Genomic DNA, 26147 nt, shown 5'->3' on the forward strand with positions numbered 1-26147 from the left:
TTGGAATTGTATGTTCTTTGTAGCTTATGACCGTTATCTTTGGTCTACAATGGGTTTTCGGACACTTGAGTGTTGGCCGCGGTTGAGAGTAGTTGTGTATCTAGTTTTGACAATAAAAGTGTGTTTTTGATACAAAAAAACTGTGGAATACTGTGTCATGATTTCGATAGTCCAGTGATAATTAAAAAACCTGCACCTTTTCTTGGACCCAGAGCAGCAAAGGAATCATCACCTAGACAACGAGAAGCCACATGGACAACGCAGACTCAGCAGCATCAACAAAGGAGACATCATGGCCAGCTCTACTAAAGTACTATAAAGCCATTAGCCACACCGTAATGGTGTCCTTATGGAGATAACTTTTCCTGCACAGTAGAGTGGGTTCGTGACAACTGGGGGCTCTCAGCCGGGATTAAGACATTTATATGTACTGGATTGACGAAATCTGTTTTTGCAGAAGTCTAATGACCACGTGGTACAAAGAAGTGCTATACATGGAAGTAAAGGGAGACGAAACAAAACAGTAAAGTGGACTAACCACACGAATGAGGACCCAGTCTGAAAAGATAAGTACATTTGTTTAGTGCTGTTTATTCCTTTTATTATTTTTTGTGTGAAATTTCACGAAAATGACCGTTGTGAAAGAGGAAAGTGATGCTGAATCCGAGCAGGACTGTGAAAATTTGTTAGTCTTTGGGGACGTAGACATGCCGATAAAAACGGAAGATGAGTCAGTCAAAGAAGTGGATCAAAGTCTTAATTCATCAGAACATGAGACGTCAGACATTAAATCACTGTTACAAATGATGGAACAATCGTTAGCTTTAAATCAAACAGTTGCAGCCCACTTACAAGCTAATGAAGATCAATTGCAAAACATGAATCGGACGGTCGCGGACAGTTTTCGGGTTACAAATCAGAAAGTGTCGCATCTAGAAGGAGCTATGAACAAAAAATTTGATAATATCTTACATTGGGGTAATAAACTTCGCAACGATATATCAAAGATGGACAAGAAACTTAGCAAGGCAGAAACAAAGATTTTGGCAGTAGAATCTAAAGTGGGAGAAGTAAAATCTAGTCTGAGTAACAAAATTCAGTCTGTAAAAAATGAACTGGTCACAGACAGAGAGAAAAATGCAAAGTGTTTTGTTAATGTTAATAGTCAAATAGATACAGGTTGTGTAAATGTAAAAGCTATGGCAGTAGATCTTGAAAGTAGAGTAGATTCGAAACTAAATGTTGTGAATGATAAAGTGGAAACAGTCAGTAACACAGTAAAACTCCATGAGATTGAAACTAAGACAGATGTTAGTGAATTAAAAAGTACAGTATCAGAGTTAAACCAGAAGTTTGAAATATTTAGCAATGATGTAGCTAACAAAAATTTTTCTATGAACACATGTACCTTATTATCCAACATTCCAGTTAAAAACTTTTCTAATGAGTGTAGTTTGCATCCTGTTGACTTTCTGCAGAGTTGTAGAGACAATTTTTTGCCCAATATGAGTGAAAGTTTCAAAATTAAGTTTGTTAAAAAATTTTTGGAGGGGGAATCTTTGTCATGGGCCAATCAAAATTTTTCTATGGACATGTCTTATGCAGAATTTGAAATTGAGTCATTAAAATGGTTCTGGTCTTTAACTGAACAAGCCAGGATAAAGAGCGAGTTCCTGTATGGACCCATTATAGAGAAGCACAGGGGACTATGAAACAGTTTTGTAAAAATCAATTGAAGAAACTAGTACATTTGAGTAAACCCTTTGATGAGCTCACACAGATAGATGCTTTAAAGAGAAGGTTGCCAACAGATGTGCAATGAGACCTAGTGTATGGACCAGATGACAACATTGAACAATTTCTAAACTACGTGGACAAACTTGACAGGATTATAGAGAAAGTGGGGAAACCAAAAAACTATTTCAATCACACACAAAGAGGTGGGGATCATAGTTGGGGAAACACTAATTTTAACAGGAGGGAAAACAGCAGGCCCAACAACCATAGTTTTCATCATAGGGAAAAAAATAGTCACAATATTAATAATAATAATTTCCATTCAAGGGAAAACTATAATTTCCATTCAAGAGAACAATTGGAACAGAAGTAATAACAGGGAGTCTGAAAACAGGAATTGGCATGAACATAGTGACACCAGGAGTCAAAATGCTATGGGAAGTCATGAAGTAAAAAACTATCATGCGCTCCATTGTCGGTCCACAAGGTAGGGGCGAAAAGCATAGATAATAGATGGACCAATAACACTGACTACGTTGCACCAAGAGATATGTCTCAAGTAATGAGTAGTTATCTTATGAATGTGTACTACCCTCTAAACGCAGTACCTGTTAAGAATGAACACATTGGTTGTAATAAAGAGCCAGAGAAAATAATTGACTTAGTTGAATTTTATGAATGGGCAGAAGCTTGTAGTTTGTCAGAGGATCAGCAGGTTAACAATTTAAATGATTTAGGAATTGATGCACTGATGAAGGAACCAGGTGAGCAAATTGTTGACACTGATTTAATGAGCAAAGAATTAAGTACACTTGGGTGTGAAAGCAATGTTTTAAGTTTTCGGGAGAGAGAGGTTGATGGTTGTAGTATTTGGGAAAATGAAGATTTAATGATACATGATGATGGTGAAAAATATTTTGTTTGCTTAAAAGAGGAAATGGAGGCATTAGGTGTTGTGGGAGAAACTGATATGCATGTTGTAGATGTACCCAAGGATGTTATTAACAGTTTAAGTGGTGTTAATGCCAGTGTCACAACCAATAGGCTCTGTAATCCAACATCTTATGAAGGAACCTGGGCAGTTGATAAAGATTCCCTGAACAGTAAAACTGACTGTGCAAGTAGGCTACCATTTGCAATGAACAAAGGTGAATTATTTCTTTATAATATGTGGCTAAATAGTGATGCAATTAAAAATGATAGCAATTTTAGAAAAATGATTCTTAATATGTCTCAAATTTTATATCCTGATTGGTGGCAAGACACTAAACATACTATTGTTGAACAACTGACCACCCTGAAAACATTGACGAGCTGTTGCACAAGTTCAAGGACATAAAATTAATGTCAAGTCTAGACTTAAAATGTTTATTATTTGTTTAATATGTATTCATTGTATGAAGTATTTGCAATGAATTTTCTATGTAATATGCTTGTCATGTTAGTTCTTGATATTTCTGTATGTTTATGCAATCTGACTGATATTTGATAATTTGTGTAATTTTAGCTTGTATAAATTTCTCACACCACACTTGTTGAGACATCATTTATAACGCAAGCCACTAATCAGCACTAAATCTGTCTTGCAACAATTAAGTATTTTAATTTTTTTAATCTTAAAGGCAGAGTCCTAATTACTACACACTTAAGTGCTTGAGATGTCCAACTCTACTAGGAGACAATCATTTTTAGTAAACCACATGAATTACTGTACATTTCTTTCTCAACCACTGCAAAAGCATAGGCAATAATATTTTTTAATTTTGATTGATACATACCATTCTAAAACTTTCATCCATGATTCTACCTTTGCACTTTTACTGTGAATATGAACCCTTGTAACAAACTGCCTGTAACTTTACTTTTGAAAACAATTTGTTATCCTTGAAGTAAGTGTTATAGTCTGTGATAAGACATTTTACACCCAATATGTTGATGCGTTTGTATTACATGTTTATTGAATTCATTATTTTTTAAAGAATCTGTTTTGGACCAGTTCATACCTTTGTAGTATTACTCAGACAGATTCTGTAAACTTCTCCCACTAGATAAACATTACCAGAAGGTTAACTATGTATCCTAACCATGTACTTACATATAAACATTATGTAACCAAAAGGTGATCTCTGTATGTGATTTTTAGATAACATGGCATTATAGTCAATGAAGCAATACAAACAGCTAAGCTTTGGAAACAGACACACTGCAGGAAAAGCAGAAATCAGACCTTTTAATGGAAGTCACCTATGTGCAGATTGACAATGTGGGACAGACTGTGAGTAGTGTGAAAAGTGGGCAACAAAAGAAAATAAAACAAGCCTGCAGTTAAAAGTTACAGTCTTTCAATGGTTTCATGTGAAGTGCTACAACATTATGGACTCTTCTAAGTGAAAATTGTGAATCTTCTTTTGTATTTCATTTACTCTAAGGTTAAAAATTGTATGTGTTCCTTTACTTAGTGTAACAATTTCAGTGTTAGCATAATTCAAAGGAAACAGTGCTATTAAAAATTTTAATTTATTTAAAATAATATTCTTGGCAGTTCCATTATTCTGGTGTCAGAATTTTGTTCGCATTTTCATACTTACAAAATTCTTGGGGGGCTATTGTAATGGAACTGACAAATAGACATCATTTTGTTATATTATACACTAAAGTCATGTTAAAAAAGCTTTTGCTTAAGATAATACTAAGTTAGGTGTTGCGATCAATAATCGATATTGGAACTGTATGTTCTTTGTAGCTTATGACCGTGATCTTTGGTCTACAATGGGTTTTCGGACACTTGAGTGTTGACCGCAGTTGAGAGTAGTTGTGTATCTAGTTTTGACAGTAAAAGTGTGTTTTTGATACAAAGAAACCGTGGAATACTGTGTCATGATTTCGATAGTCCAGTGATAAAAAACCCGCTCCTTTTCTTGGACCCAGAGCAGCAAAGGAATCATCGCCTAGACAACGAGAAGCCACATGGACAACACAGACTCAGCAGCATCAACAAAGGAGACATCATTGCCAGCTCTACTAAAGTACTATACAGCCATTAGCCACACCATAACGGTGTCCTTATGGAGATAACTTTTCCTGCACAGTAGAGTGGGTTCGTGATAAGGTGTACCAGTTTCTTTGGTTCTTCAGTATAGCTCTTAGTATATGTAAAGCTGAGAATATGTATGTATGTCTGGTGACTCCTTTCAGTCCTTTGGACTGCAGTGGACCGAATATGGCACACAAAGTCTTTGCCCTGAGAGGGCCACCATTGTGATGGGATATGGGGGGGGGGGGGGGGGGTGTTATAGTGCTTTAGCTCAAATAGTTACATAGGCTGCCCTTTATAATAGGTGTGTTATGTGGGAATAGTATTAACCTGCATTACCAACCTGCAAGAAATCGTTTTTCAGTCCCCAGTGTGTAGACTTCCAAGCACAATAGGTGTGTTGTGTTGGAGTAATATTGGCCTGCTTTTTCAGCCAGCTCTGCATGGCAGCCTACATTTCACGGGAAAAAGAATTTCCAAGCCATTGACATATAGGGTGTGCTGCACAAGAGGCATGTAGTAGTAATAGTGTCAGCCTGCTTTATTGACCTCTGTTGCCGGGGCTTCATGTGCAGATGGGCATGCATGAGGGAGGTTGAGGAGGGTAGAGGAGAAGATGGAGAGAGGGTGGAGGGGAAGACAGGAGGGGTTGATTAGGGAGAGAAGGGGCAGAAGTGGATGTATAGGGAGGGAGAGGCAGAGATGGACAGAGAGAGAGGATGGAGAAATGGACAGAAAGAAGGGAAGGAAGAGTAGATGAGCTGGAAGTTGGGACCAAGAGATGTTCACATTATATGCAACCTACATGCACCTATGTGGAGCCATGGGGAAAAAGCTAGTTGAAACTACAGTGTAATCTGAATTTCCATGTTATGAATGTACAAAGAGTGGACATAGATAATAAGTCTCAAGCTCTTGGGGCATAAATATAATTCTGTGAATGGTAAGAAAGATATATAGGAGTTTTAAGAAAAGCAATGGATGACGGAAAAGCCACTGTTCAGAAACAGCTTTCACCACCCTTGTGACTTGCATAGTTTCCTTTCTCAATACTCATTTGAGTGCATGGAATTACTATATACATTCAACTGGGGAACTGTACTAAAGTAAACCTGCATTCCAGTGCAACAGAGTGCACTGTGTATCCAATGATGAATGGGACAAGCTGGGTTGTGTACACTGCTCAGGCTCATTTCAAGCTTAGACTATGCCTGCGTTGTTACTTTATGGGAAGAAACCTTGTCAGCACAGGAAGTTGCATGCTGAATTGGTCTACACCATAGTGACACTATTCAACAGTCAAGACATAAAACCTGGAGGTCTGCATCATAATATCACCTACACTCAATAACACAAGCTTATGACAACAGGCTACAAATTGTGTCAGAACTGAGAGTTGACACTGTGAAGGTAACTGAGATGGCTGTTTGGATCTATGCAGTATTCAACCATCTCCACTTGATCACTCTGACTTCTAGGCATGCATTATAAGCATTATCTAGAATGGTATAAACCTGACAGCATCATGGTGCCCAAAGGTGGTGGGTAAAGGAACACTGTGAATGGAACCTGGATTGATGGTGTCAGGTTTTCTTCGCCTTCAAGTTCAGGATTTGTCTAAATGTTGTAGGAGAGTGTGGAGGCAGGTAGGTAGGTACCCATGCATGTCTCAGGCATGCAGCCCACGGGTTTGGCATTAAGATTGGTCAATCACATTCTGGACTGGTACTAAGTATGGACTGTGGACACCTCTCATTGCTATGAAAGGTAATTTGAGGGCTGTATAGTTTTGAGACAGGGTGTTCAAACCCATTGTCTAGACCTAGAGTCAGTATATCAGTGATGGATTTCTGTTTAAAGATGATAATGTATGAGCACTCCATAACAGCTGTGTGCAATCCTTCCTCCACAAGGCAAAGATTCAACCGAAAGGCTTGAGCAGATATCAGTCAGTCACCTCATGGACAGCATGTCAAGAAGGATCCAAGCAGAGTACAATGTGTGGGGGCAGTGTAATACAGTACTGAATGTTACACAGCAGTAGGTTTTTGATTTGATGTGCACTTTCAAAGAGAGTGCCATTATGTTGTTTATTGTTTTGTTTTTATTTCACAATAAAGTAATTCTTTATGTTACAAATTTGTTGATATGCAGATGGTGCAAAACTTTTTCGAGTACTTATTGCCTTTCTCACTTTTAACCTGTTAAGATCTTCTTATTTAAAGTATCAGTATCAATTTTTAAACAAATACTTGGTAAATTACTCCCTTTAATTTAACATGGAACACTACTCAGCAGCTCTAAAAGTTTAGTTATTAGTAGAAGACTTGTGTGTAGTGCATAGAAACACCCAAAAGAAAACAATATTTATACTAGCTTTTGAGCTCTTGCTCTTACTCTAATGGAACACACAGACTTCCAAATACACATGCCCATGGATACTGCGAGGCTGGCCGTCTACGTTTACGTCTACATCTACATCTATAATCTGCAAACCACTGCAAGGTGCAGGGCAGAGGCCACCTCCAATTGTATCAGCTATTAGAGTTTCTTCCTGTCCCATTCATGTATGGAGCATCGGAAGAATGATTGTTTGAACGCCTCTGTGTGTTCAGTAATTATTCTAATCTTATCCTCACAATCCCTAATATGAGTGATATGTAGGAGGTTGTAGTATATTCCTAGGGTAATCATTTAAAGGTGGTTCTTGAAACTTTGTTAATAGACTTTCTTGGGATAGTTTACGTCTTTCTTCAAGAGTCTTCCAGTTCAGTTCTTTCAGTATCTCTGTTACATTCTCCCACAGATTAAACAAACCTATACATCTAGACCATCATAGTTGATTGGGGACAATGCAGGTGTTTATTGTAATAACAATAAATAAAAGAGTCTCAGGGTGCAAGAATATTATGGTATTTATTTATTGTATGAGAGATTTTCAAAGATAAATTGGCAATGACAGCTATGGGTACATCACCATGATGTCAGAGGTTGCCAATATTAGTGGCTGGTGTGATGATGCAATAGCTTCTTTGCAACCTATGACCACATGTTTTCAATGGGTGAGGGATCTGTAGGATGTGATAGCCAGGGCATAGTTGAATGCCCTCCACATCAAGATAGTTAGCATGGGCAATATGCATTCTTATGGTATCTTGTTGAAGTATGATGTCACAGAGCCTCAAAGATATAGAAAAGCTGCTTGCTTACATCAGGAATACACTGATAAACCAAAGCATTATGGGCACTGCCCACTGTGTTGTATGCCACCTGGTGGCATTGTGGGCACGTGATGTGGTAACAAAAATATGTAAGCACAGCAAACATGGAAGGGGGGATCACCTTAGTGAAGATATGGGCTGCAATTGGGGATATCCATTGAGATAAGTGATTTTGACACAGGGCAGATTATTATTATACAAAGCCCATGAATGAGTACCTCAGAAATGGTGAAGCTGGTTGAATGTTCACGTGCTACTCTCATGAGAACCTGTGGGAAGAGGTAGAAGGGCAATGAAACTACCACCATGTGCTAAATGGTTGGACATTCACAACTCTTCTGTTGCTCTAGAAAGTAGAATAGATGATGATCTGCTGAAAGGGTATAATGCTGATGGATACACAAGTGTTTCAGAGCAATTGTTCATGGTACATTGCTGACTATGGAGCTCCACAGTAGACCATCCCTACATGTTCTCATGTTGACCCAACAACTTCATCAGTTATGATTGCAATGGGCATGGGACCATTGGGATTCAACTGCCAATCAATGGAAACATATTGGATTTTGAGGTGAATCACATTTTTGCTACACCTTGGTTGAAGGTAGTAAATGCAGTAAATGACGCAGGCAAAAAGGAATACAAATGTCTCAAAAATGAGATCGACAGGAAGTGCAAAATGGCTAAGCAGGGATGGCTAGAGGACAAATGTAAGGCTGTAGAGGCTTATCTCACTAGGGGTATGATAGATACTGCCTACAGGAAAATTAAAGAGACCTGTGGAGAAAAGGGAACCACTTGAATGAATATCAAGAGCTCAGATGGAAACCCAGTTCTAAGCAAAGAAGGGAAAGCAGAAAGGTGGAAGGAGTATATAGAGTGTCTATACAAGGGCGATGTACCTGAGGAAAATATTATGGAAATGGAAGAGGATGTAGATGAAGATGAAATGGGAGATATGATACTGCGTGAAGAGTTTGACAGAGCACTGAAAGACCTGAGTCAAAACAAGACCTCGGCCGTAGACAACATTCCATTAGGACTACTGATGGCCTTGGGAGAGACAGTCCTGACAAAACTCTACCATCTGGTGAGCAAGATGTATGAGACAGGCGAAATACCCTCAGACTTCAAGAAGAATATAATAATTCCAATCCCAAAGAAAGCAGGTGTTGACAGATGTGAAAATTACCGAGCTATCAGTTTAATAAGTCACAGCTGCAAAATACTAAGGTGAATTCTTTACAGAAAAATGGAAAAACTGGTAGAAGCCAACCTGAGGGAAGATCAGTTTGGATTCCGTAGAAATGTTGGAACACGTGAGGCAATACTGACTCTATGACTTATCTTAGAAGAAAGATTAAGGAAAGGCAAACCTACGTTTCTAGCATTTATAGACTTAGAGAAAGCTTTTGACAATGTTGACTGGAATACTCTCTTTCAAATTATAAAGGTGACAGGGGTAAAATACAGGGAGCAAAAGGCTATTTACAATTTGTACAGAAACCAGATGGCAGTTATAAGAGTCGAGGGGCATGAAAGGGAAGCAGTGGTTGGGAAGGGAGTGAGACAGGGTTGTAACCTCTCCCCGATGTTATTCAATCTGTATATTGAGCGAGCAGTAAAGGAAACAAAAGAAAAATTTGGAGTAGGTTTTAAAATCCATGGAGAAGAAATAAAAACTTTGAGGTTTGCCGATGACATTGTAATTCTGTCAAAGACAGCAAAGGACCTGGAAGAGCAGTTGAACAGAATGGACAGTGTCTTGAAAGGAGGATATAAGATGAACATCAACAAATGCAAAATGAGGATAATGGAATGTATTCAAATTAAGTCGGGTGATGCTGAGGGAATTAGATTAGGAAATGAGACACTTAAAGTAGTAAATGAGTTTTGCTACTTGGGGAGCAAAATAACTGATGATGGTCAAAGTAGAGAGGATATAAAATGTAGACTGGCAATGGCAAGGAAAGCATATCTGTAGAAGAGAAATTTGTTAACATTGAGTATAGATTTAAGTGTCAGGAAGTCGTTTCTGAAAGTATTTGTATGGAGTGTAGCCATGTATGGAAGTGGAACATGGATGATAAATAGTTTGGACAAGAAGGGAATAGTAGCTTTCGAAATGTGGTGCTACAGAAGGATGCTGAAGATTAGATGGGTAGATCACATAACTAATGAGGAGGTATTGAATAGAATTGGGGAGAAGAGGAGTTTGTGGCACAACTTGACAAGAAGAAGGGGCCAGTTGGTAGGTCATGTTCTGAGGCATCAAGGGATCACAAATTTAGCGTTGACATGCAGCATGGAGGGTAAAAATCGTAGAGGGAGACCAAGAGATGAATGCACTAAGCAGATTCAGAAGGATGTAGGTTGCAGTAGGTACTGGGAGATGAAGAAGCTTGCACAGGATAGAGTAGCATGGAGAGCTGCATCAAACCAGTCTCAGGACTGAAGACCACAATAACAACAGGATGAAGGTCTCTACAAATACCATCACTGAGGAGAGCACCAGCTTGAAACATGCAGCCCTCATAGACACAGGCTGGTGGGAGCAGTATTATGCTACGGGAGACCTTCTCCTGCACTTGCATGGGATCTGTGGTAGTAATTGAAGACACATTGACTGTTGCAAACCATCTGCATCTCTTCATGCTTGATGTCTTTCCCAACAGTGATGTCACCTTTCAGCAGTATAATTGTCCATGTCTTGGTGCCAGAACTGTGCTACAGTGGTTTGAGGAGCATTATGGTGATCTCATGTTGATGTCTCAATGAACAAATTTGCCTGATGTAAATCCTACAAACATCTGGGTTGCTGTCAGGCACTATCACCACATATGCAAATCATCGGCCCATTATTTATGCAAATGAAGTGGCCTGTGCATAGACATCTAATGCCACATACCTCCACAAACCTACCAATAAAGTCAGACCCCTGATACACAGACTCAGTGATGGATGTGTTGTGACAGTGCCACGAGATTTAAAGGTGCCGCTACATCAGTACGCGAACACGGCGATAGAGGCGCTCCGCAGCTCGGCTGAGCGCGGGAGCGCCACCTGGCTATGAACGGCGCCGGCCGCATGTCACGGCACGGCAGTTGAGTGACAGATACGGAGTTGGTAGCACGTAACCCGCTATTGTTTCTGCGTTTGTATATCCACGCAAAATATTAGTGATTAAAGGTTATAACACTTTTTGGCAACGAGGTCGGATATTTTCACTGCGTTGTGGATTTGTGTGTTTGTGACGGGGCAGACATGGAACAGCTTATGTAAGTGCTCACTGAACAACAAACACAGCTGACGGCTACTATTCAGGCACAACAAACACAACTGACGGCTGCTATTCAGGCGTTGTCGACGTCGCTTACTCATCGTCTGTCTTCCTCTTCTCTGCTTCCATTCCCTCCTTACGACGAGGCCGCTGAAGACTGGGAGGATTATGAGAAGCATTTGCGGCAACACTTCTTGGCTTTCGGCATTGTCGACGCTCCTATGTGTAAGTCGTTATTTCTATCTTGGATTTCCCCACGGATCTATCAGCTGCTATCTCAGTTAGCCCCTCTGCGGGAACCTGCCTCTCTGCCCTTCCAAGAAATGTGTGACTTATTGTCTAACTATTACCGGAAAAACACCCACGTCATTGCCGCCCACGTGGCGTTCTACCGGTGTCATAAACAGCCCCATCAATCTTACCGGGCTTGGGCGGCGGAACTACACGGTCTGAGTAGGAAATGTCAGTTTGTCACGGACACTCATCATGAGTCTTATGCTGATTCAATGGTTAGGGACGCTATTCTACGGCTTGCTCCTGATAAAGAAGTTTGGCAACGTGCCTTACAACTGCCAAACCCGTCGTTGTCGGAAGTTCTAAGCATCGCTCAATCTTTTGAAGTGTCTCACGCTGCTGGTGCGCAAATAGACACGTGGTGTGATGTAGGCACTGTACAGACCACTTTCGACACAGACAATTTGCCTGTTTCACAGGGGAACGACGATGTGGCGGCGGTTCACTCGCGTCAACAACGTCGCGTTGGGCCGCCACGCTCGCAGCGAAAACAGCAACCACAGAAGCAGGTTCATTCCGCACTTCCTTCTTGTCCACGTTGTTTCGTACAGCATGACAGGGCCGCATATCCAAAACGTTGGGCCACGTGTAATTCATGTAGGAAAAAAGGCCACATTGCTTCTGTGTGTCAGTCCCCTAAAGTTCCTGTTGACCAGGACGAGGCATCGGACATGGATGTTAACTGTGTGCTTCCTCAAACCAATAAGTTGTTTGTTACTGTTCGTGTTCTGGATAAAGACATTCGCATGCAAGTGGACACTGGCTCTGCAGTAACTCTCATTAATTCTCGCACGTATTTGGAGTTGGGCTCCCCTCCCTTGTCTCCAGTTACGCGAAATCTGCGAACTTATAATAAGCAGAAAATTCCTATCGTTGGCCAGTTTGAAGCTTCCATTGCCTACAAGTATGTTGTTAGGCCCCTCACGTTTTATGTGGTGGATAGTGCGGGCACTGAAAACCTGTTCAGTTATGATGCTTTCCAGTTGTTCGGGTTCTCCATTGATGATGATGTGCACCTCATATCTGAGGATATTCCGTATCAACAGCTGGATGGATTGTGTTCGGAATTCTCGTCCGTGTTCTCTGCTGGTCTGGGTCGTGCCAAGGATTTTGAAGCCCACATTACTCTTAAACCTAAAGCTCGCCCTAAGTTTTTCCAGGCACACCCTATTCCGATGGCGTTGCATGCACCTGTCAAGGCTGAGATAGACAGGTTAACAGCTTCAGGGATTCTCCTTCCTGTTACCTCCAGTGAATGGGCATCGCCAATCGTGGTGGTTTCTAAACCAAACGGGAGTCTGCGATTGTGTGGTGATTTTAAAGCCACTGTCAACGCTCAGAGTCTCATTGACACTTATCCTCTTCCCCGTCCTGAGGAGTTATTTACCAAGCTCGCTGGGGGCCAGTTCTTTTGCAAACTTGACTTATCGGAGGCGTACCATCAGTTGCCGTTGGATGCGTTTTCCAAGGAATTTCTCGTCATCAACACTCCTTGTGGGTTGTATCAGTACCAGCGGTTACCATTTGGCGTCGCTAGCGCGCCGGCCATTTTTCAGCGGTTTTTGGAACAGCTCACGGCTTCTGTTCCAGGCTGCATCAACTACCTGGATGACATTGTTGTCACGGGGGCCTCCACTGAGGAGCACCTTCGCAATTTGCGTTCACTGTTTCGGGTTCTGCATTCGGCTGGGTTGAAGTGCAATCTGGGCAAGTCACAGTTCTTCCAACCCTCCATTGGTTTCCACTTGTCCTGTGAGGGTATACGTCCTCTACGTCAGCATGTTGCGGCCATTACCGCTCTACCCCGGCCGTCTTCAGTCAAAGAACTTCAGGCGTTTCTAGGCAAGATTGCTTATTATCACAAATTCATTCCATCCGCAGCGGCGGTGGCTCATCCTCTGCATCAGCTGTTACGCAAAAACGTTCCTTTCTGTTGGTCCCGCCGGCCGTGGTGGTCTCACGGTTCTAGGCGCACAGTCCGGAACCATGCGACTGCTACGGTTGCAGGTTCGAATCCTGCCCCGGGCATGGATGTTTGTGATGTCCTTAGGTTAGTTAGGTTTAAGTAGTTCTAAGTTCTAGGGGACTAGTGACAACAGCAGTTGAGTCCCATAGTGCTCAGAGCCATTTGTTGGTCCGACGAGTGTGAGCAGGCTTTTGTCCACCTGAAGGCTCATTTGCAGTCGGCACCTTGTCTTGCCACATTCCGTCTGGGTCAGCACTTGGTTCTGGCGACTGACGCGTCACAGTATGGCCTAGGGGCTGTTCTCGCCCATTGGTATGAGGATGGGTCGGAACGACCCATTGCCTATGCTTCCAAGACCCTCAACGATGCCCAACGGCGTTACTCTCAAATCGAAAAAGAGGCGCTCGCTGTCTTTTATGCTCTAAAAAAGTTCAGCGTTTTTTTGTATGGTTCTAAGTTTCACCTCATCACCGACCACAAGCCGCTGGTCCCTCTGTTCAGCCCCTCGGCGTCGCTTCCAGATAAGGCAGCTCACCGCCTGCAACGTTGGGCCTTATACTTGTCTCGTTTTCACTATGAGATTCACTATTGCCCCACGGCCCAGCACGCCTACGCTGACGCGTTGTCGCGTTTGCCGATGGGCCCCGACCCGGTTTTCGATCGAGATGAACTACTCTGTTTCCACATTGATGAGGAAGAACGTCGTGCGGTCGAGGGTTTTCCACTTACAGGTTCGCAGGTCACGTCGGCTACTGCGCAGGACCCGGTCCTGCGTCAGGTGATCGGTTTTGTTCAACGGGGTTGGCCAGACAGGACCAAGGGCCGGGCATCGGATCCCCTTCGCAACTACCATGCCTTGCGCCTTCGCCTGTCTGTTCGTGAGGGTGTTGTTCTTCTGGCCACGGATGGCGCATCTCCACGGGTAGTGGTGCCAGCCTCTCTTCACAAAGATGTTCTCAAACTATTGCATGAAGGCCATTGGGGGATTTCTTGGACTAAGTCCCTGGCCCGCAGGCACGTTTATTGGCCCAGTATTGATTCGGACATCGCCCACATGGTCGCTGCGTGTGGTCAGTGTGCTCAACAACTGGCTGCACCCTGTACAATGCCCTCTCCGTGGCCTGATCCGGCACAGCCATGGGAACGGGTGCACGCTGACTTTGCTGGCTCCTTCCTCAGCACTTATTGGCTACTGTTGATTGATGCCTTCTCAAAGTTTCCGTTTGTTGTTCGAAGTCCGTCGCCCACCACTGCGGTGACGAAGCTGGCTTTGTCCAAAATCTTTGCGCTAGAAGGTCTTCCATCCATGATTGTCACGGACAATGGCCCTCAGTTCTCTTCGCAGGCCTTCCGTGATTTTTGTACTGGACAAGGGATTCATCATGTTACAGCACCGCCCTTCCATCCGCAATCGAATGGGGAGGTCGAGCGCCTTGTCCGCACTTTCAAAAGCCAGATGAAAAATTTCCTTAGTGATTTTTCCACAGATGACGCTCTGTTGCAATTTCTGAGTTCTTATCGCTTCACGCCTCTGGGTGATCGCAGCCCTGCTGAACTCTTGCATGGCCGCCAACCGCGCACTCTACTGCACCTGCTTCACCCTGTCAGGCCTTGTACTGTGTCCCCTAGTGCGGGAAAATACTCAGTGGGCGCTGACATGTGGGCACGAGGGTATGGATCTCGCCCTAAATGGATTCCAGGGGTGGTCAAGGCTCTTCGCGGCCGCTGGCTTTGTGAAATATGTACGGACGATGGCACAGTTGTTCGCCATTACGACCAGATGCGCCCACGAGCGGTGGCCACGCCGGTGCCACCGCCCCTTCTTTTGCCTCCACCAGCCCAAGAAGCCAGTCCTGTCGCTGCTGCTGATCTTCCGTGCGTGTTGCTGCAGCCGACGTCGCTACCGCTTCCAAGTACGCCGGAACCGGCACCAGTTGCGACGCCGCCTTCTCCGGGACCCATCTCGCTGGAGCACACCCCCAGGTCCACGACACCAATGGATGCTGCTCCGGAGTTTTCACCCATCATCTCGTCCAGGTGGCACGTTCCACGCACAGGCTTCCATCCTGGACATTTTCGACCATACTCTCGTGTTTCTCCACGGGATCTTCTTGGGGTCTCCCAAGAGACCATGGATGTCTCCGCACTGTCCGTGTCTCCAAGGAAGTGAGTGTTTTTTTTTCAAGGGGGGAAAAGTGTTGTGACAGTGCCACGAGATTTAAAAGTGCCGCTACGTCAGTACGCGAACACGGCGATAGAGGCGCTCCGCAGCTCGGCTGAGCGCGGAAGCGCCACCTGGCTATGAACGGCGCCGGCCGCATGTCACGGCACGGCAGTTGAGTGACAGATACGGAGTTGGTAGCATGTAACCCGCTATTGTTTCTACGTTTGTATATCCACGCAAAATATTAGTGATTAAAAGTTATAACAGGATGAGTAAGCTGTTAAGCAGGATATCATAATGTCTTGGGTCATCAGTGTATAATGCCTGCTGTCCATATTAGCAGTTATGTGAGCCAGAGGTGATCACATTGTGTATCTAATTGCACTCAGGCAAATACAGTCTGGCAGCCTTCAATCTGCCAAGAGCCTCTGCACAGGGATATATCTATCATTATGCTATTTTCGGAACCAGGACTCATCTGAAAAATGACGTGGTGTCCAGTGTTCTTGTCACTCACAACTGTCAGTGCAGCACTCTCTGCTGTGTGTTGAGGGAAGCTGTAGCAATGTCACTTTGTTGACAGTTTGTGGTGTTCCAGACATTAATTTACTGTCTATGTGGATCCTTGTTTTGCTGCAAACAAACCCATTTGCATACTCAAGGTATGTGATGTGGCTGTTTGATGCTGCACCTCTGTCCTCTTGACTGCTAGTGGCACAGAGACATTGATAGCATATTCAGATGTTAGCCTTGGGACCGAACCAATGTGAGCAGCTGTATTGTGGAATGATAAACCATAATCTGGCCCCTTAACATAAAACCCTGAGTCATCTCATTTTTATTATTCTGACAGAAATTTAAAATCCTGAGTGTATGCGGGTAACTTAAGAACAGACTTTCAATAAAATACACCCTGCTCATATCCATTTCAGCAATAATAGTTACATGTTTGGCTATTAGTTAGCATCTAGCACTACATTTGTAGGCTGGCTATTGGGCTATATTTGAGGTAAAAATAAATCTCATGTGACTAGGGTCTCCTGTCGGTAGACTGTTCACCGGGTGCAGGTCTTTTGATTTGACACCACTTCGGCAACTTGTGCTGATGATGATTACGACAACACAACACTCAGTCCCTGAGCAGAGAAAATCTCTGACCCAGCTGGGAATCGAACCCGGGCCCTTAGGATTGGCATTCTGTTGTACTGACCACTCAGCTACCGGGGGTGGACTTTAGTTGAGGTGATTCCTAGTAGATATCATCTTTACTGTGTGCTGATTTGCATACTTGCCAGCAAAATGCACACTTTCAGACACTATCCTGTATTGTTATTCAGGCAATGCTTTCAAAAAAGGATGGTTGTAGTGATCCTGAGTTTGAAATTGAGCTCAGCAGCTCAGAAAGTGAAGAAGAATTTAATGTTATTTCCTTAGAGACTGAAAGTGATGACAGTTTGTCTGTTGAGTGACAATTGCTTGCCAGTAGCATGAGATAAATGCACTGATCTGGATTTGGATTGTTTGGGGGGGAAGAGACCAAACAGCGAGGTCATCGGTCTCATCGGATTAAGGAAGGATGGGGAAGGAAGTCGGCCGTGCCCTTTCAAAGGAACCATCCCAGCATTTGCCTGGAGTCATTTAGGGAAATCATGGAAAACCTAAATCAGGATGGCCGGACGTGGGATTGAACCGTCGTCCTCCTGAATGCGAGTCCAGTGTGCTAACCACTGCGCCACCTCGCTTGGTGCACTGATCTGCCAGAACATTATGATCACCTACCTAATAGTCAGTATGTCCACATTTGGCATGGATAACAACAGCAACACATCATGGCATGGAAGCAATGAAGCCATTTTAGGTTGCTGGTCGGAGCTGGCACCACATCTACATCACAAAAGTCGCATAATTCCCATAAATTCTGGGGAGTGGGTGCTGAGCTCTGAGATCACATTCAGTCACATCTCTGATATGGTGAGCTGGAAGGCCAGCACATCAATAGCAACTTGCCGCAGTGTTATTCAAACCGCTCCACCACTCTCCTGGTCTTGTGACATTGTGCATTATCTTATGAAAAATGCCATTGCTATTGGGGAAACATGATCATCATGAAGATGTGTACGTGGTCTGCAACCAGTGTATGATACTCCTTGGCCATCATGGTGCCTTGCATGAGCTCCACTGGACCCATGGATACCCATGTGGGTGTTCCCCAGAACATAATGGAGCTGTGACCAGCTTGTCTCTGCTCGCAGTACAAGTGTCAAGGAGCTGTTCCCCTGGAAGATGACAGTTTCATGCCCTCCCATTGATATGATGATGTAGGTATTGGGATTACTCAGACCATGCAAAGCTCTGACACTGTGCCAATGTCCAATTCTGATTGTCACTTGTCCATTTCAGTCATAGTTACTGATATTGTGATGTTAACATTAGCACGTGCATGGGTCATTGGATGTAGAGGCCCTCCATTAGGAGTCTTCGGTGTACTGTGTGTTCATGCACACTTGTATTCTGCCTAGCATTAAAATCATCTAAGTCTGATGTTAGTTTCACCACAGTTCACCATCTGTCCTGTTTTACCAGTCTGCCCAGCCTACGACATCCAATGTCTTAATGAGGAGTGGCTGCCCAACCCCATGATGTCTGGGTGTGGTTTCACCTTAGTTTCACCACAAGTTGCAGACACTTACCACAGCACTTGCCAAAGACCCGACAAGTCATACAGTTTCCAAAACGCTCATGCTGACCTTCCAGGCCATCACAATCTGCCCTCAATCAAACTTGGATAGATTGCACGCCTTCCCCATTCTGCACATGGACAGCATGCTCACTGATATTAAATGCACCATGTGTGTGTCTGAATAGCAGTCATTCCTCACCACGTGATGCTGCTATTGCCTGGATGGGTTCATATCAATAGTAGGTAGGTGGTCATAATATTTGGTTGATCAGTGTACAGCCACAGTGCTCAAGCCAGCTCCTCCAAGATTTATGTTCAAAGCAAACTGTTGTGAAATACATGGTTAGACTTCATAGCTACACAGAAACTAAAACATGACTTCAAGTTACAGGATATTTTAGTCAAAGTCCAGGGCACAATTACACTTGGGATTTTATTATTGGTGACCTTCAAAATTTTGTAACTCGTTATTTTGAGCTTTCAAAGCTATCTTTATATGTCTGTATGTAATATAATTCATTATAAGATGTTTTTTATTTATAAAAATATTTTTTGAAACAGAATTTGGAAAAAAAAACATAAAGTGAAAGGGCTAGAAAGGACTCTATATTGTCACTGTCAAATTACAACATGTGTTGGTAGACATTCCTACTTCTTACACAAGACATAACATGATCTTCTAACAAAGAAATGATATTAAAATGTGATTTATGAACAACAAACCCACAGCATAATCTTTCTTTATATACAGAATTCAAATAGCTTTACTGCTACCTACTTTGTGTGATTGTGCTGAAATTCTAACCATTTCCATATCCAAGCTTACAGTACACCTCATGTCATTTTTTATGTTTGTTGCATGCCTTCTTCTCAGTGGTGGAATTTTAATGGCCAGCAATGTAATACCCATATTTATCAGTGTCTGTGATTGCCATTACAGTTGAGTTGGTGTAAGTTGATCCCTGTCGGCCGGCAATGCAAAGTGCAAATGGCAATGCAAAGTGCAAATGGTTGTAGGAGAAAACAGTAGCTGCCTATAGAGTTCCAGCAACACTGAGGTGTTGCCATAGAGGCATATACAAAATTGTATGATGTGATTGGTTGCAGTTGTCATCAGGAGCTGCTTTGCCCAGCCCATTGCAACTATTAGGTATCTTTCTACAGTGACTCAACAATAATTATAATCTGTTGTTAGTATGTGTTACAGAGGCAGCTAAACATGGCTCGCCTCTATTACAGAATTAATGGAATGTGACTTGTGAATGAATTACATCAGTAGTGCTCAATATATTCCCAAGTAGGGCATTGATTTAAGCACCACATCTGTGTTGCCTACTTCAGTTTGAGGATGAACCAGTAACAAGCTGAACCACAATACAGGTGGAAGTTTGAGAAGATTTTAATATTTTTTGTCACCATGAGACTATGTTTTCAGGTATTTTTAATAAGTTTGAGAACACACCATTCTTATGTATATGCTCTGCATCAAGTGTTATCTCCTAAACATTCACAGACAGAATACTAAAGTTAATTTCTCACATAAATGAGTTGTTGAAGGTGCTTACATCTACATTTGCACTGACAACTGCATTATGAAATAAGGTAATTTATTTTGTGATGACTGCACCCTTCTTATAATATTTGGTAGTACAAGTAGCTGAACATTGAAATACATCATCCCTGGTAACAGCTGAATGAACTCATGAACTTGTGTTCAACTTTCATCTGAAAAGATCTACTTTCCTCTGTCACTCATACTAGTGCATAATTCACTCACATTCACAACATTTTGAAAGTAAGTGAAGCCATATGGCATTATTGGCTGGGAGACCCCGATGACCTAACCGAGCGAGGTGGCGCAGTGGTTAGCACACTGGACTCGCATTCGGGAGGACGACGGTTCAATCCCGTCTCCGGCCATCCTGATTTAGGTTTTCCGTGATTTCCCTAAATCGTTTCAGGCAAATGCTGGGATGGTTCCTTTGAAAGGGCACAGCCGATTTCCTTCCCAATCCTTCCCTAACCCGAGCTTGCGCTCCGTCTCTAATGACCTCGTTGTCGACGGGACGTTAAACACTAACCACCACCACCACCGATGACCTAGTCATGTTTTCTTCACAATGTGTGAGAATTGTGTGTTAAGTGTATCTGTTTAGTGCAGGTGACTGTACTGGGAGTGAGTGTGCATATTGTGGTGTCATGCTCATGATGTCTGATGATGAAGAGAGGCTGAAACCCAGTGCTCGAACACAGCCACCTACTCTTGAATTTCTTCCACTGTAAGGATTGTCAGTCAATTGCCATCATACAAGTGTGTATTATAGATCTTGGGTACAAAGGGTGATGCAACATTATGTGATCTGCCATAAACCAAATATGTGTCCAACATTTTGCTCTAGATGAACCCTAGTTTCCCAATCTTCAGTCTATGAACTGAAACTTGACAGTTAATTTACTCATGGCTGATCCTAACAGTGGTCCTGTTTTATAGCTCTGTACATTGCCTTTCCCATGTATCTCTACAATATTACAATTCATTCCCCCTTTATTCAAATTTATGTTTAATAAGACACAGCTTTACTTCAATATGGCAACCTTCAGGAACAAAGAAAAACTAGAGGGGCACTAAAGCCACATTTTATGTCAGTTGGCATTACTAGTTATCTAGTGTTGTATACATTTTCATATAATCGGTCACCCCCTACATTTGAAATCTTTCCCAAACAGATAATTCATGCAGTCACACTTGTAAATAAAATGAAGAAAACATATTCATAAGAACTGCTACTTACACATGCAGTACCAGTGGAAATATCATGTCTTCATATTCTCGCAGTCCGGGAGGCAAGTGAAACCTTACATGAGCATGGAAACCATCAGCAACTTGGACTTTGAATGTTTTCACCTGTGAAGCATTGCCATAGGTAAGTCAGACAAAAAACTGCACAATAAACCTTATGATAAATTATATTTTTGTTGGACATATTTTGATACATTATTTGCTACTGTTATGGATAATTTGGGTTAATATAAAGAAGTGATTTCCCAGTGTAATAACTGTCATAAGTATCATTACACTTAATTTCTTGCTTCACATACATTTGATGAGAAGTAGCCAGTCCTATCCTCTTAATGTATGAAGTACAATAATAACCTGATGATTGTTTAATTATAGTAATTAACTGAAATGTGGCATTGCAGATGCTTTCACACAATGGCCTGTGTTGGTTTGAACTCTTACTTCACAACCAGGTCATAGTCATCTCAGGTTTTTGTCCCCAGAATTTTACATTGGCAAAGGCTCTCAGTTGTTTGTCATCAATAGCTGACAGGAAACAGAACTGCTATATTACTCTTTCTTTCTTATTTAATAGATTCATTCTAAAGATTGGTTACTTGGTCTTCAACCATTAAGTGGATACAGAATATTTTGTAATTATAACATACATCTTTAAACACACAATTTTTACTGTGTAAAGTGAAGTGTGTAAATATTTTGGATGTATTTTTAATACATTGATGGAAAATTCAGGATGGAATATTTATATAAGGATAAATTACCTCCCACCAAATAGGAGTAGTACTAATGACTAAATAAAAAGAGACCAAAACGTATTGGTAGACAGAGAGAGAAAGAGAAAGTGTGTGTGTGTGTGTGTGTGTGTGTGTGTGTGTGTGTGTGTGTTTGGGGAGGGGGAAATGCACACATTTGTTTTGCTCAATTTTAGGCTGTGTGATATATCTGATTGTGTTGCCTATGTGAATAATGCTAGTGTAAAACACATTTAAAAATGTAGCTAACTATTTGCTCTGAAAAATACCAATGTAATCAAATAAATATTGCATTAGTGATAAGAGGAAACATCAGACACTTAATACAAATTTGGAAGTACAACTTTTTTTCATAGTATCACTTTTCCTTCCATTAAACCCATTAACCAGCCAGCAACTAGTACTCCTTTAATCACTTAGTATCACCCTGGCCGTGAAAGGCTCAACCATGTCCTTTACTGGGGCTTCAACTACCTTGCGTTGTGCCCTGAGGTGAGGGCTATCCTGCCCAAAATTCTACCCACATCCTCCAAAGCAATGTTCCACCACCTACCCAACTAAAAGAATATTCTTGTTCATCATTATTCTAATACTGCTTCCATTCCTGCACCCCATGGGTGATATCCTTGTGGTCACCCAAGGTGCAAGACCAGTCCCGTGTACCCATCCCCATCGCAGTCCAGTCATGGACATTTCCTACTCAATATAAGGCAAGGACATGTGTGAAATCAGCCATGTTATATATCACCTTTGATGCAATTACTGTAAAGCATTCTTTGTGGGCATGACAAGTAACCAACTGTGATTCTTGAGTTTCTCCCGGCGTATTTGATAATCAAAATATCCACGGGTGTGCTGCCGGTCTATAGTGTTCAACGGGCACAATATTTCGGCGATCATACATGTCGCCATCATCAGGTGAACTGACGGACTGAGCTCCTGTGAACGTGCCGGCACGGACATCCGTACGCTATGGCTGCTCAGAGGGAACTGGGTTTGATCGCGGCGGCAGCCGATTTAAATACCCTCTGGACGCGGCGTGCTCCCTCCGCCATCCGCGCCCCGCGCCACGGTCGCGCGGTGGAACAGATTGCGACGGCGTCTGAGTTGACGTCAGTGTGATGGCTCTGTCCGCCGTGATCGTCACAACTATATGTTTGCTCGATGTACTCTTGATTAACCCAATCGCTGGTTCCCAAGCCTTGCTAAGATTATAGCCACAGACACGGTTTATGAGGTCGTCATTGGTGCGAATTTCGATGGCCTCTCTAACAACGCTGTCCCAGTATCTCAACGTCTGTACCAGAATCGTCATGCGGTCATACTCCATAGCATGATTTTCCGACAAACAATGCTCAGCTACCACCGACTTGCTCAGATACATCAGTCGAGTGTGCCTCTGGTGTTCACGGCATTGATCCTCAACGGTACACATCGTCTGACCAATATACGACTTGCCACATTGACACGGAATCTGGTACACAGGTACACACCGGCCTTCCTCAAACCGAGGTCATCTTTGGCGCTCCCCACCAGTGCACGGGTTTTATTCGGAGGACAAAACACAGTTCCGACCCGGTGTTTCTTCAGAATGCGGGCGACTTTCCCCGAGAGTGTGCCTGTGTATGGAATAAATGCAGTGCCTACCTCCTCCCTCGTGACTTCATCCATCTCAACAGGTTGTGCTGCAGTGGTTGGGCGGAGAGCACATTGAATCTGCCACACTGAGTACCCATTTTTTCGAAATAAGAGTTCTCAGATGTTCCAATTCCTGGTGTAGACTCTCTGCGTCAGAGATAGTGCGTGCCCTATGTACTAGAGTTTTAAGTACCCCATTCCTCTGTGAAGGGTGGTGGCAGCTGTCTGCGTGCAAAGAAAGATCAGTGTGCGTTGTCTTCCGATACACCTTCTCTTGACCAAGACGTCAAGGAAAGGTAATTTACCCTCTGTTTCAGTCTCCATAGTGAATCTGATGTTGGGGTGTATGGAGTTTAGATGTGTAAGGAAGTCAAGGAGTTTATCCATATCATGTGGCCAGATGACGAACATGTCGTCCATGTAACGGAAAAAGCAAGTAGGTTCCCATACGGATGATGACAGGGTTCCCTCCTCGAAGTTCTCCATGTACAAATTCGCTCCCACTGGTGAGAGTGGGCTACCCATGGCGACTCCCTCCGTTTGTTCATAGTATTCTCCATTAAAAAGAAAATACGTGGAAGTCAAGACATGCCTAAAAAGTTCAGTGGTCTTCTCGTCAAACTTCTCACTAATCAATTCTAGTTACTCTTGCAGGGGTACCCTTGTAAACAAGGAAACGATGTCAAAACTCACCATGATATCTGACTCATCCAACCTGAAGCTATCAAGGCGTTAACAAACTCCATGGAATTACGGATGTGATGAGGGCATTTACCCACATAAGGACTTAGTATTCCCATCAGGTATTTTGCCAACAAATATGTAGGTGCCCTGATGTTGCTGACAATGGGGCATAATGGTACCCCCTCTTTGTGAACCTTCGGGAGTCCATATAGTCTAGGCGGTACCGGACCTTGTGGTAACAATTTCTTAGCGTCACCCTCCGGTAAATCTGCGTCCTTGAGAAGCGCCCTCGTCTTGTTCTCCACCTTCTTTGTAGGGTCAACGCTGATCTTCCGGTAGGAATCGTCATTTAGCAGGCTCTGCATCTTATCAGTGTAGTCCTTATGGGAGACCACAACTGTAGCATTGCCTTTGTCAACCAGTAAGACAACAATTTCAGAGCACTCCCTCAGATCACGAATGGCTGCCCTCTCTTTACTGCTGATATTTGACTTCATCGGCTTGGATTTCGTCAACGCACGACAAGTTTCACGACGTATTTCCTCGGCTGATTCTGGCGGAAGTCAAGCTGCAACCTGTTCAACAGCACTAACAATTTCTGCGACCGGAGTGAACTTGGGGGTGGGAGAGAAGTTGAGACCTTTCTGCAAAACCGAGACCGCATCATCACTCAACACCATGCCACTCAAATTGATGACAGTCGTGCATTGACGAAATCCAAGCCAATGAAGTCAAATATCAGCAGTAAAGAGAGGGCGGCCATTCGTGATCTGAGGGAGTGCTCTGAAATTGTTGTCTTACTGGCTGACAAAGGCAATACTACAGTTGTGGTCTCCCATAAGGACTACACTGATAAGATGCAGAGCCTGCTAAATGACGATTCCTACCGGAAGATCAGCGTTGACCCTACAAAGAAGGTGGAGAACAAGACGAGGGCGCTTCTCAAGGACGCAGATTTACCGGAGGGTGACGCTAAGAAATTGTTACCACAAGGTCCGGTACCGCCTAGACTATATGGACTCCCGAAGGTTCACAAAGAGGGGGTACCATTACGCCCCATTGTCAGCAACATCAGGGCACCTACATATTTGTTGGCAAAATACCTGACGGGAATACTAAGTCCTTATGTGGGTAAATGCCCTCATCACATCCGTAATTCCGTGGAGTTTGTTAAATGCCTTGATAGCTTCAGGTTGGATGAGTCAGATATCATGGTGAGTTTTGACGTCGTTTCCTTGTTTACGAGGGTACCCCTGCGAGAGTAACTAGAATTGATTAGTCAGAAGTTTGACGAGAAGACCACTGAACTTTTTAGGCATGTCTTGACTTCCACGTATTTTCTTTTTAATGGAGAATACTATGGACAAACGGAGGGAGTCGCCATGGGTAGCCCACTCTCACCAGTGGGAGCGAATTTGTACATGGAGAACTTCGAGGAAGAAGCCCTGTCGTCATCCGTATGGGAACCTACTTGCTTTTTCCGTTACGTGGACGACACGTTCCTCATCTGGCCACATGGTATGGATAAACTCCTTGACTTCCTTACACATCTAAACTCCATACACCCCAACATCAAATTCACTATGGAGACTGAAATGGAGGGTAAATTACCTTTCCTTGACGTCTTGGTCAAGAGAAGGGCTGACGGCACCCTAGGTCATGGGGTGTATCGGAAGACAATGCTCACTGATCTGTATTTGCACGCAGTCAGCTGCCACCACCCTTCACAGAGGAATGGGGTACTTAAAACTCTAGTACATAGGGCACGCACTATCTCTGACACAGAGAGTCTACACCAGGAATTGGAACATCTGAGAACTGTATTTCGAAAAAATGGGTGCTCAGAGTGGCAGATTCAACGTGCTCTCCACCCGTCCATTGCAGCACAACCTGTTGA

At 43.1% G+C, this 26147-nt stretch overlaps 1 protein-coding gene across 1 annotated transcript in view; it reads right to left on the reverse strand.

The window, feature by feature from the left end:
* LOC126195613 (inactive dipeptidyl peptidase 10-like) overlaps positions 1–26147 on the reverse strand; it is an 801628-nt gene that overhangs the window by 46010 nt on the left and 729471 nt on the right. The window contains exon 14 of the mRNA XM_049934238.1: positions 21169–21281. Within this exon, the coding sequence (XP_049790195.1) occupies positions 21169–21281 (113 nt within the window). The remainder of the gene's footprint in view (positions 1–21168; positions 21282–26147) is intronic.

This window comes from Schistocerca nitens, chromosome 7 (genome assembly GCF_023898315.1).
Source record: "Schistocerca nitens isolate TAMUIC-IGC-003100 chromosome 7, iqSchNite1.1, whole genome shotgun sequence".
Lineage (NCBI taxonomy): Eukaryota > Metazoa > Arthropoda > Insecta > Orthoptera > Acrididae > Schistocerca > Schistocerca nitens.